We start from the raw sequence: 12,235 nt of genomic DNA on the forward strand, positions 1-12,235 counted from the left end.
TTCCGTCACCGGACGTAGACCGACTGGGGCTGGGAGCTAGCTGGCCGCGATGACGCAGGATTGTCCATGGGGCGGGCGAACGCCTTAACAGTACTTGGCAGCCTACTTGCGAGGAAGTGTTTTAAGCACCCGCCGATACCGGATCATCGATCCACAGGGCGTTTGATGCGTGATTGTCGCCGTTCATTCGAGTCCCGGGCCTACCGGCGCAGGGTAGGTGGAGACTGGCACGATCAGATAAGATCACAGCGCGGCATCTTTGGCTTTTTTTCGCGCCCGAAGTGGCGCCCGAGTGGAGTGCCAAGAAACACCTCCTGGTGATCGGTGAGCAGATTCCAGGTAAAAACTCTGATTTTCTTCATAGTCTGGAAGGATGTGACTGTGATATTCGTATGAATGTCTCGTTTGACTGGGAAGTGCAAGGCCCTCTGGGGAAATTCAAAAGCGACCAGGATCACATGAGAAAAGCTGAGTCATCAGGGGATAGTGGGGAATAGAAGAGCCAATGATAACAGAGTGTATCTTACCGTCAAAATAACAAGACATGACATTAGGACTGCGCCTTTAGCCCCACTGACTCAGCAAGTATTACCGATGCTATACAGTATTTCCGGTCTGCCGGCCTGCCGGAACTGCGGCGAGCCGCGATCATACGACGACTAAAACCGCCCCCGTCGGCCTGCTGTCGGACGTCGTTGGGGTCCAGCATTGCTTTGCGTTCGTCCAACAACGCAGCACATGCTCAACACGGTCTATTGAACTGCGCTACCCTTCTTCCGTTGTCCGATTGCCGATTTCGCGTGGCGCAGTCTACAGCGTGGTCCACAACATCGTCACCTGGAGATGATCGACTTTGCAGGGGAAGACCAATTGATTTGAGAACCCACCCTCCCACGTCCCAAGGATCCGCCTACACTACGACGTATTTGGGTGGGTATCTTGACTGCCTAGCTGCTGCCAATGCACTTGTCCTGGACTTTGACTCTGACACTGCCCCCTCCCTCCCCAGTTTTTGCATCTCACACGTTGCACGCCATCGAACCCTTCCATCACTCTCTCTTAAGTTTCATTGACTGTTCTTCTCTACCACCAGGATCCAGTAAGTCTGTCTATTCTCTCTATCACGAAAATCTGGCTGCCGTTACCTGCCTGCATGGGCTTATTGCAGGCGGGACCGGGGGAACCTGGCAACATGAGCCCGTGACAGATCCGTATCCAGGCACAGAGCTAAGATATGGCATAGTGTTGACCACCTTCACTGGTGAAAATCATCGACCAATTTGAACCTGCATCTGCATCGGCCGAGCATCCAAGCCGCCGATGCCCAGACACCATGTCTGCTCCCGGCATGGACAATGATTTTCAACTCTTCTCTCCGCGCCGCAACTCGGGTGGGGATGAGTCCGGAGGGATGCACGCACAGTCAGGCAACTCCAATCAAGATTGGACGCAGTGGATGCGATGGGATGAGCCCATGTTTGCCAACGGGGATCAAAGGCATATGGAGCCATCGATGGACCTCTCCTTTGTCTCCCCAAACACGATTTCCAGCTCCCCAGGTCAGATTCATTCCAACGACTTCTCACCGAACCTCCCGCTTGGTCTGATGGAGATTCCATCCGACCACCACGACGGGTTGAGCCGCAATACCAGTATCAATGGCCCCCACCCATCCAACTCCCAAGGCCATCAGCAATCTGCCCTAGTGTCTCCAATCTCCAGTGTCGGTGCAAGCCGGAAGCGAAAGACTGGCAGCGATAACGACGCCACCACGGTTACTGGGCCTGTTCAGCCGAGCAAGAAGATGCCCGCGAAGAAGCGAGCTCACAACGTCATCGAGAAACGATACCGAGCCAACTTGAACGAAAAGATTGCTGAACTGCGTAACAGCGTGCCGAGCCTTCGAACGACCAGAAATGCCAACGGGGACTCCAACGAGGATGAGGAGGATGTCGACGGAAGCAACTCGGCCAGCAAGCTCAACAAAGCTTCTATTCTGTCAAAGGCGACCGAGTACATCAAACACCTAGAAATACGCAATAAGCGCCTGGAAGATGAGAACACTGCCCTGAAGAACAGACTCCGCCAAGTCGACAAAGCAGCTGATCAGGCTGTTACCTCGAGTGCCTCTGTGTCTTCACCCAGCAATTACACTGCATCTAGTGACTCGGGCACTTCGCCCAGTGTGTTCTCCAACCCCGAGGAGAATACTGAAGGCTCTCCAGCCTCGACACACCCACCCGAGGGTCTGATTAAGGTCCCCGATGCATTCAGGCGGATGCGAGAGGAGGCTGCGCAGACCGGAGGTATTTTCTCCAAGTCATACATCCAGTCCACACCTAGAACCTCCGAATATGGTCGGGAGGAGGGTTCCCGCCGACGGTCGAAGATGCCTAATAAGTACATGCTGGGTGCACTGGCTGGACTTATGGTTTTGGAAGGCTTTGGGTCGGACAAGTCCGAGACCGAGCAGAAGGGCCTGCTCTCCATCCCTCTGAATCTTCTCAACCGCCTGCGACCACCCAACCTTGCCTACCTTGAGTATTACGTGAAAAGCTTCTGGAACTCCTGGCACGCAAGAGCGATCTCCCATTTTCTCCTTCTCGCAATGCTTATTGTCGGAAGTGCCTTCATTGTTTTCGTCTATTTGTTCAATGCCCGGCCTGTCACCCAGCGTGCTTCGGGAAAGACTGTTTCTGAAGGCAAACATGCACCACCCTCCTCGAGTGACTTCCGCCGGCAAGCCTGGCTCACAAGCATGCAACGAGTTGGCGTCCCTCGCCACAGGTTCTTCCGTGAGTGGTACGTGGTAACCTCGAGATGCTTGGAATACATTCTGCGATGCTTTATGGGATGGAAGCTCTACTCGTGGGCCACGGGCATCACAGAGGAAGATGAAAAGGGCCGTGTCAAGACATGGGATATTGCGATCGATGCTCAGCTCACGGGTGGTGATATTGAGATCAGCAAGAGTCGCCTCGTGCTCACCATCTTCGCTGCCGGTACCCTTCCCCGAAGCCCTATGCGGATGATGCTTAAGGCGTTGCATGTGCGCATCCTCCTGTGGCGAGTTGGCGAGCCCGGTTCATGGACCTTCCACGTGTCGAATGATGTTGCCCGCGCTTTGGCTAAGTACCAGTGGGCCATTGCACGGGATATTAATGATGCATTGCCAGAGGGCCACCCTGATCAGCTTCCCAGCCATCTGGCTGCTCTCAGCAAGCTCGACTGTGAGGATGTTATGATCGACAACATCATCCAGCGTGCAGTAAACCTCACATGGAACCGTCCCACCCAAGAGGAGGCTGCTGATGATGAAGTGCTGCTCGATGTTGTGGAGGAAGATCCTGCTATTCAGTGCTCTGTGGATGCACTTGCAGCATGGTGGTCCAGTCATCTCCTTCAGAATGCTCTTCTCAAGTATTTGGAAGCAAGCGAAGGGGCCTCTTCCTCTAAGGCGAGCCGTGACTGTTTCAAGGAGAAGATCCGTATGGCTCTTGATGTGGCCCCTCGACTTTCAGCGGCATATACCCGTGCTCTCGTTATGAAGGCAGTCTTCTTTGAGCACGGCCGCATCCAAAATATTAGTGCTGTTTTGGCCGCCCTGCCCAAAGACAAGAGTAAGGGCCAGCGGAACTACGCTGCGAACTTCCTTGATTCCTCGCTCCCTGTTTCCGTGCGGGATGAAATCTCTGTTGCCGTCCGGTGCGCCATGATTGCGGCCATTGTCACCTCTCGCTCTGCGGGCGAGACTTCTCTCCCTGCATCGTTCACCATTCACAAGGCCATTAACTGGTTCAACCAGCTTCCTATCGACCCTGTCGAGCTGAGCTTGCTCGGGTTTTCCGCAGTCTACCACCTCTTGCACCTGTTGGCTTCTGATGTTGATTACATTGCGTCCTCCGATTCCTCCGCTCCATCTGCGCCTGTCTCCGAAGCCGCCTCTGCAGACGACGAGGCGGAGGAAAAGCCACGTAATGGGCGTAAGATTGCAGTCTGCCCCCGAGACATCCCTAATCTTGGGCGTGTGGCGGCAGAGCTCATTTATTGGGCTCGAAATGCCTACAATCCGGCCTTCTACGGCTTTTCGTCTAGCCTTGTGGAGGTGATCGTAGAGTCTTGCACCACTCTTTGCTCCAACGCCGGCATCAACATCAACGACTATCTACAAACAGTGCCGGAGCCACTCCTATCTCGGCGACGGCGCCACCGGCGCCGCCGGGGTGGATCCAACCAGTCCTTGCAAAGCGATGCGGAGCACGACGTGATGCACCCAAAGCCCCTCCGACGCGAGCGGTCCGCGAGTAATGACACTGGGTACGGCAGTCTCAGCCTTGAGGAAGACATTCATTCTGTTCCCAAGGTACCGGAAAAGCCTCAGGACATTCTGACTTAAAATTGTGTTCAACTTCTATGTATCATGTGACTTGATAACGACTACGGCGTTTTTTGACTTTTGGTGCAATTTCGGGTAAGTGGCCGCATCCTGGGAGGGAAACCAGCGGACAGGGAATAAGCTCAGGCGGATGAGGGCGTTTGTCTTTATGTAGAACCATCATTATTGCGCTTTTTGCCTATGTTTGGACCCTTCTCATTTATCCGAAGTTACGTGTTGGCTATTCACTCGGGGGTTTTATTGTCAGCTATAGTTGTGATACCTTAAGCGCAGTTATTTCAACCGTAATTTGTCTTAAGCCTGGATCCCTTGCCGAGCGGTAGAAGATAAAACGCCATTTCTCGTACATCTGCTGTAGTCCAAATGACATAATGCCGTATGCGGTGCATAATGATCACACCCAACACAATGCAACATGTTTCAGAGATAACACCGCAGAAGGATTTCTGTCCTGAAGATGGTGAGTTATGAGTCTCCAACATAGAAAACGAGTTTGAATAAAACATCCCTAACATAATACTATGTACATGTTGTTTGGTTGCCCTGATGGCACAGTATAGTAGTCCCCTTTTCAAAAATGAGCGGAATGTGATGAGGGGACAACTCCCAAATGACCTGATAAAGATCGCGCGAGACTTGCCCAACATGTGGAAAAATGATCTTGTCAAACCGGGAATCGTGGGTAATCTAGTTGAAAGAGACACATCATCGATTCTTCCTCTTGAAGAGGGTGTGCAGATAATCATTGTTTACCCTCGCATGGCTTTACCGGATGACGCACGACATAACGCTTGTTCTTTCCAAATGACCATGAGTGTCTGGCCGACCCTCCGCCAGGTCAACCCTCCTAGCGGATTAGGCGGCAGCCACACTCTTTTGTCGGCTGCTTCCTTCAACAACTGGGCTCAAGATTCGACCAGCCATTACAGGTGTCACGACTGGACTAATCCAGCATTGTCGAAGCACCCGAGAGCGACAACTTAGAAGGATCGCAAGAATAGCCCATCGGATTTATGACTAAATGACAATGTCCAACTGCCCGGCCGGCCTACTCCATCGCCATGCGGTCTTCTTTCTGCGAACTGCGAGGTCAAAGTGAAGCTCATGTGCTGATCCAACTATTCCTGGGGACGAGCCGATGGTCAGAGGCATCTGGGCAAGCCACAATCGAGAGACTTCTACTCCAATACACTTGACTGATCAAAAATAGGGCACTTTTATCGGGATTGGTCTTGATCTTCTCATTTAAGAGGTCAGTACAACCATTGAGTTTGCGTAGCTCATACAATTGAACTGGCAGTCGCCAGAGCTCCACTCCCAGCTAAGCCGGTGAAATATATTCCTGCTTTTACTTGTACATGAGCCTTCGCCAAGTTCCTAACAGCAGTGTGGATGGTCGGTGGCGCTCGACTTCCAGTGATGCTTGACATAATAGCAAGATTATCTCAGGTCGACCCTGAATTTCCAGGGGACCGTCCGACTTGTTCTGGGAGACGGATCTCGAACCTTTGGCCGATTTTTTGTTTACTCAAGCCTCTACAACGCTACTTATGAGGTCTAGCCTCGTCGGTGAGCTACTCGAGCTGTACGAGCTTGGCATTCAGAGTGCCATTGGCGATTGCGACGACAAAATGATGCTTCTGAATATGGCGATGGTGAATTTTGTGCTCTTTGCATACTGGGACCTCCAACGCCTCCGTATAGGGAGCTGTGAGGGGGCATGGTGAGATTTGGATGGACGGATTTGTTAATGGGCGCCATTGAAGGGAACGCATTGAGCCCTGCAACAGTTCTAGACTTTCTATGGATCGCTAGAGAGACCCGCTTGGAACAACTGCGGACGCGACGATGGTCGCCGAAGAGAAGTGGCCTGATCTATTCCACCCGATCGACCCACGGATCCCAGGGTCCACGAGATCGAGTTAGGAGGAGTCGGCAAAGATTCCCGACCTGAACCTTTCCAATGAGGGTGGGAGTCTTGTGCATTTTGCCCTTTTGTGCCCATCCACCACCGCGCGGACCTTAACGTCGTAGAGGGTCGCGCGACTTCCACTCCAACCTTGATGGTGCGCCCTTACCCACTGACGTCGGATGGGTGCTATGCCGTCATACGCTACTACCTTGTCTCCACCTGGTCGAACTTGACCATTGTCTACTCAACGTTGCAGTTGCGTTCCAGACAATTGGGCTCCCGCCCACTTGGGTTTCTCGGAGTCTCCAAGCCCACGTTCGGGCGCCAAAAGGATGATGACATAAACTCGTCCTCGCAGGATGAATTGTGCATCCTATATCTGATAACCGAAATCATTTAAGTTAGAACGCGGAGGGGGATGGGTTTATTGCCTACTCTGTTTTAAGTTGCCGGCTCAGGTATGCACTAGGGTCCAGGAGCCGCCGAAGACGGGGTGTGGGGATGCCGCCTAACAACATTCCGTTTTCGGGTTGCCGACAACACGAGTCGAAGTTCAGCAAACGCCGATCCACGTCTAGACCGGCGCCTCATTCCCCTTTCCAGATCCCGCAAATGGCAGTACGGGGTCGACAGGATTACGTACCTCTTGACTCGACCTGCCCCGAATCATCCCCGGCAGGTGAGTCCGCGTGAAGATCTAGATTCCCGCCGATCCCCTGCTCGCATACCAACCGATAAGGTTAGGGCTGAGCTGGGATCTGCCACCGCTCGATTCGGCTGGTTACACTTGCAGCAATCCCAAAGCTGGCTTGTGTGGGGACACTCCCGCTTCGAAGAATGACGATGTTTTCATTCAATCCCGCACGGTTGTGCCCAGGGCCAGGGGTCCATGACGGCATCCATGTGCGGGAAAGAATCAGGAAATCGAATACCACGCAGTGATGTCGTTAATCTTCCTCTTCTCGCGAACTTGTCCTTGTACTTATCTCCTCGACCTCCGGAATCACATACATTTCCTGCTTCTTTCCTCCCCTTCCTCCCTGGTTCGACAGCCTCCAAGCAGTCGCTTAACATCCGCGCTGTTAGGCGACTGACGACGGCATCCACTCCACTCCGATATATACACCCTCGACTGTCTCTTACGCATGGCAAAATGGGTGTTGAACTCCAAGGAAACGGGCCTGGGGAGCCGCCTATGAACCCCGAGGTAGCGGTTCCTCTGTTCGCCGTTGGAGCCTTTGTCGCCGTCCTATTATTCTGGAGAACAGTCGTTCGGATGCGCCACCGTCGGCGGTCTCAACTAGCCTCACAATTAGACGATCAGACGCAGCTGTCTCGGACGAATGGCGTGAATGCAAGCTTGAAAAAACATGTGCTCTATGCACCTGTTTGTGGTGACCGCCACAGCCGAGAGTTTAGGCTATTCAAGCTCCACATGGGGTCGATCCCATTGCGGCTAGAGGTGATCCTGCTGACGATCTATCTGCTGCTGAACTTCATCTTCCTCACTGTGACAGTCGATTGGTGGGAGGACTTCTCCGGAAAGATGTTCCAACTCAAGTACGCTGCAGGCCATCTGGCTGTGATGAACACGCCAGGCCTGGTTTTGAGCGCCGGGCGGAATAATCCTTTGGTACCACTGCTCGGACTTCCCTTCGACACTTTCAACTTCATGCATCGCTGGGTCGGCCGTGTTGTCGCTGCGAATGCTGTGATCCACATGAGCGCGGTGTTGGCCAACCAGGCGTATCTGAGTACGTATGATCTGACAAGACCAAGACCTTCATTCCTGACCTAGCCCAGATGGAGTCGACTATATTATCTACACTATCTGGGAGATGCCCTTTTACATCTACGGTCTTGTGGCATTGCTTGGCTTCATTCTCATTGTCGTGCAATCAATGTCGCCGGTCCGACATTCATTCTACGAACTGTTTCTTCATCTGCATATTGCCTTGGCCGTCATGTCTTTTGTGGCTCTATGGTACCACCTGAAGAATCTGTTGCAGCAGCGTGTGCTTCTAGGCACGGTGATACTTTGGGGTCTTGACGTACATCTATCCGTTCGTCCACCTTGCGTGAGTCAGTAGCTAACATCTCATAGCGCGCTGGTCGACTCGGCATTCTCATCTGGCGCAACTGCGGCAAGCGACGGACAACCGCGACCGTGGAAGCCTTGCCGGGCGCCGTTGCTCGTGTCGACGTAGAGGTCTCTCGAGCCTGGAAATTCCGACCCGGTCAATACATATACCTGTATCTGCCATGCCTCGGATTGTGGACATCGCACCCCTTCACAGTTGCGTGGTCCTCCAACGGGTCCGACTCATCGAGCCTCAGTGAGAAGCACAGCTCAAGCGACTCGTTTGCCTCGTTGCTCGGGGGTTCAGAGAAAACTACCATGTCAGTCCTGATCAAGGGCCAGGATGGATTTACCAAGAAGCTTCTCCAAAAGGTCGAAGACTCGCCCGAGGGAAGAATTCAGGCCATGGCTTTGGCTGAAGGACCATTTGGTAAGGCCACTCCAGATTACGCTGCTTGAATAGGATGCTTGCTCATATCTCATCTCAGGTGGTATTCACTCCCTTGCCTCTTATGGAACCCTGCTGTTGGTTGCAGGTGGCATCGGTATTACTCACCCAATGTCCTATCTTCACGAGGTAGTCACCAATTTTGCGACTCGAAAGACGGCCACCCGGAAGGTGCGCCTCGTGTGGATGATTCGCACCTTAGGTCAGATTCCATCCCAGCGTTGTCATATCTGAAATAGACGCTAATTGCAATTATAGATCATCTCGCATGGATCCAAACCTGGATGACGGACATTTTCGGGCACGACTCTCTTAACAGCACCATGGACCCCAAGGGAGACACGTACTTCCAATTCCCCAGCCTGATGCTCTCCATAAGCATCCATGTGACTGGTCACAAGGATGATCTTGAAGAGGGTCTTCCCGCACCAGAGACTCCGTGGACCGAATGCGCCCCATCCCATGTGCCTGTCAGCATCCATCACGAGAGGCCTTCTTTCCGAAATCTCCTGGAGACCGAGAAGGCGGAACAGGTCGGCGCGCTGGCGGTCAGTGTGTGCGGTCCTGGTGGATTGGGGGATAGTGTCCGTGATGCGGTTCGCCATGTCCAAGGAGAGAAGACGGTTGATCTCTTCGAAGAGACGTTTTCGTGGTGACCCTTTCAGATGGTCATCATGGTGTTAATAGTTGTACCCAGATATACGATATATACTTAGCGAGCTCAAATAAATATCCTCTACAACCTTAGGCTTCAATGTTTAACGTGATGAGGTTTCAAATGCTGATTCCTGCTTTCACTTACATCCTACGCGAATATCAAAATTTATCCTAGTCCCCTTCCATGCAGCTCTCGTAGAGCATAGGTAGTCACTACCTAGGCACCCCTGGGAAAGAAGCGCCTCAGGTATCTCTCTACCTAGTCGGCAGTTCGAGACCAATAACCTTTGGTTAGCTGCACATAATCATGCATGAATCTGTTATTCCCCCTGTAAATTGATCATTTTCCAGAGTAGCTGCCTTCTGCGACCTCCGATAAGTGATTCTGTCCGAGTCGACCCCAACCGGTCATCCTTTTTCTGCATAACGCTGGCTCACGGCTAATAACCACGACCCCGGTGGTTTCGCACGGGCCGATATGGGGAAACGGCAACCCCCTGGTCAATCCTACCATGGCATCAATTCAATAGTGTCGGTCAAGGCCCGGATGCTCATGGCAGCTCCCACTGCTTAACGGGCCTGGTTGACAGCGCCAACCACACGGTCGGTGGATCTCATCAACGCCCTACGCTGCGGCGCCCAAGATGGGCATGTTGAGCCCGCGGCATAGCTAATAACCGACGGTGCGTTTGGGGGGTCAAGAGCGGAGGACCCCGCCGGATCAAAACTTCGTATTTCGAGGTGCATAAGCACAGTATGCATGCTTCCATTGACTTTGGTCAAATTAAAGAGGTCTTTAATCTGTCGTGGGAGTTCTTTGCGCTACCACGGAAGACGAAGCGGGTCAACAGATCATTCCGTTGTGCCCAACACACACATCTTGACATTCTGCATAGGCGCATGACTGACAGATATGATATCAGAATAGGTTTCCCCACTCGGCCCGAAATGGCATCCGATAAGCTAAAAGAGGGATTTGAGTGGGGACTCTTCGATCTGATTCGCACGCAGTCTACAGTTTCTGGAATTCCCGGGCCGTAACGACACCGAGCTGCCTGCATTGTTCTAGGTGTGTCACTTCGGAGAGAACGCCGATCTTGGTCTTGGCTTTGTGCCTCGGCTATTCAATTAGGGTTGGGAGAATCTCAATGATACGGTTTCGATCATCTGAAGAAGCGGGTCAGTTGGCTCCAAGCCACATCCCCTTTAGACCTCATGTCATCAATCCATTGTCTCGTCGGGTTACTATTAGAGCGTTCTATTGTCTGTTGGGCCGGAAAGTTTAGCTCAGCGTACAAGTGATGTGGAATGTAGGTCTCAGTGTATTCTGCGAATGCATCTCGTCCTGTTCTCTAGAAGAATATCGAGTGGTCTGTCCCATTTCGTCCGAACGTAGCCCGGGTTTGGCTTTTCCGTTCGAATCATCCGCCCCATAGCTCCTCTGGGAGACCGTTTCTAACTGTTGAAGATAAGCGAGCTGTGAGCTCGGAGAAATCAAGAAAGTTTCTTCACACACACTTTTCTCCTTCGGCTAGAGCCCACCGGACAGATTCCGCGATGGCATAGTTGACATTCAGGGTGCGAGGAATTTCATGTCCGCCTTCGTGATTGTACGTCCGCCTTTTCTCGGGCTGACATATCGCAGACAGATGTACGCCGGCAGCGTACCGCGGATCTTTGAATCCGTATATATGCACCGTAGGGATAGGAATGCGGTACGGGCACTGAATCTCACGTCGCAATTCTTCCTCGGAGAGACCTCCATCAATGGATTCAAGGCCGGTCCAGCGATTGGAGCCTTGGGTCAAAATTGCGGAATTATCCGCTTGCTGAGCGAGTGCGTTCCTGGACGCCACGTCGCGCTCGCGCGCTTGTGCTGACACATGAAATCCCAGTTCCTCCAGGATGCGCATAGGCGGACCACCGCAGACAAAGATAGCTGACTTGAAGGGGGCGGGTAAGTGTGGTGTTTCTTCTTGATGGAAAAGCAGCGCCGATGAACCCAGGACACAGCCTTGCGAAAACATCAGTGCCGCGTCGTAAGGGCCATTTGTGGCGATGTATTCATTCAACCGTGCCACCGCTGCCCGCACATCGTCCACTGTGTCATTCTCCCACCACGAGAAGTAAGGAGGGGGATAGAAGAGGTCCACGCCGGCAGCGGCACTTCCTTCAAAGGGCCCGTCTACGAAATCAAATTCGATGCTCTGGTCTGGCAGTTTCGCGCGGAAAGATGCTGAGGGGCCGCGGCATTAGGACTAGCTTGTTTCCAAAGGTTGCAAGAGAATCTTACAGGTCTGCGACCGGAAGATGGCGCCGCTGGTACCCTTTCCATGGAGACAAATGACCTTCATTGCTGGTCGGGGGTGGAGATTGAAGGGAAGAGAGTCGGTGAAGAAGGGAAGCCGCAATGGGGCGGGGCGGGTGCTTGTTGATTACGAGTAAGCGCCCTGCTGACGAATTAGGCGAAGATAACGTACGTGAGGTCCGAGGTCTGTCGCTGGTTGGATGATTCCCAATTCCAACTTCATGGAAACCAGGCACTTTGTTGATGGCTTCAAGCTTACACCGCGAAAGTGCAGACCGACCGAACGAACAAGGGGTTGGGATCAGCATTGCGGGGCATCAAATCACCCCTGCAGGGGAGGAAGCGAGTAACCCATGGGACACCCCGGGCTTGCCTAAGCCAGGGCAATCATGATATTAAGCCTCACTCTTCACTTCCTGACATCTTGTACGACG

The 12,235-nt window shown here is 52.8% G+C and overlaps 3 protein-coding genes across 3 annotated transcripts; 2 read left to right on the plus strand and 1 right to left on the minus strand.

Annotated features, from left to right (window-relative positions):
• Nucleotides 1–1,333: 1,333 nt before the first annotated feature.
• On the plus strand, nt 1,334–4,396 carry N7482_003383 (basic helix-loop-helix domain-containing protein; the record flags this gene model as incomplete). The annotated part of the gene is made up of 1 exon (XM_056685508.1): nt 1,334–4,396. One exon carries the CDS (start codon nt 1,334–1,336, stop codon nt 4,394–4,396), a length of 3,063 nt encoding a protein of 1,020 aa, XP_056544250.1.
• Nucleotides 4,397–7,461: 3,065 nt separating this feature from the next.
• On the plus strand, nt 7,462–9,492 carry N7482_003384 (ferric reductase family protein; the record flags this gene model as incomplete). Its single annotated transcript, XM_056685509.1, has 5 exons — nt 7,462–8,062; nt 8,112–8,359; nt 8,413–8,818; nt 8,877–9,038; nt 9,095–9,492. 5 exons carry the CDS (start codon nt 7,462–7,464, stop codon nt 9,490–9,492), a joined length of 1,815 nt encoding a protein of 604 aa, XP_056544251.1.
• A 1,509-nt stretch (nt 9,493–11,001) lies between these two features.
• N7482_003385 (uncharacterized protein) lies at nt 11,002–11,847 on the minus strand (the record flags this gene model as incomplete). Its single annotated transcript, XM_056685510.1, has 2 exons — nt 11,002–11,729; nt 11,787–11,847. 2 exons carry the CDS (start codon nt 11,845–11,847, stop codon nt 11,002–11,004), a joined length of 789 nt encoding a protein of 262 aa, XP_056544252.1.
• Nucleotides 11,848–12,235: the final 388 nt, after the last annotated feature.

Source organism: Penicillium canariense (assembly GCF_028826845.1).
Source record: "Penicillium canariense strain IBT 26290 chromosome Unknown utg000002l_segment0_segment0, whole genome shotgun sequence".
NCBI classification, from domain to species: Eukaryota; Fungi; Ascomycota; class Eurotiomycetes; order Eurotiales; family Aspergillaceae; genus Penicillium; species Penicillium canariense.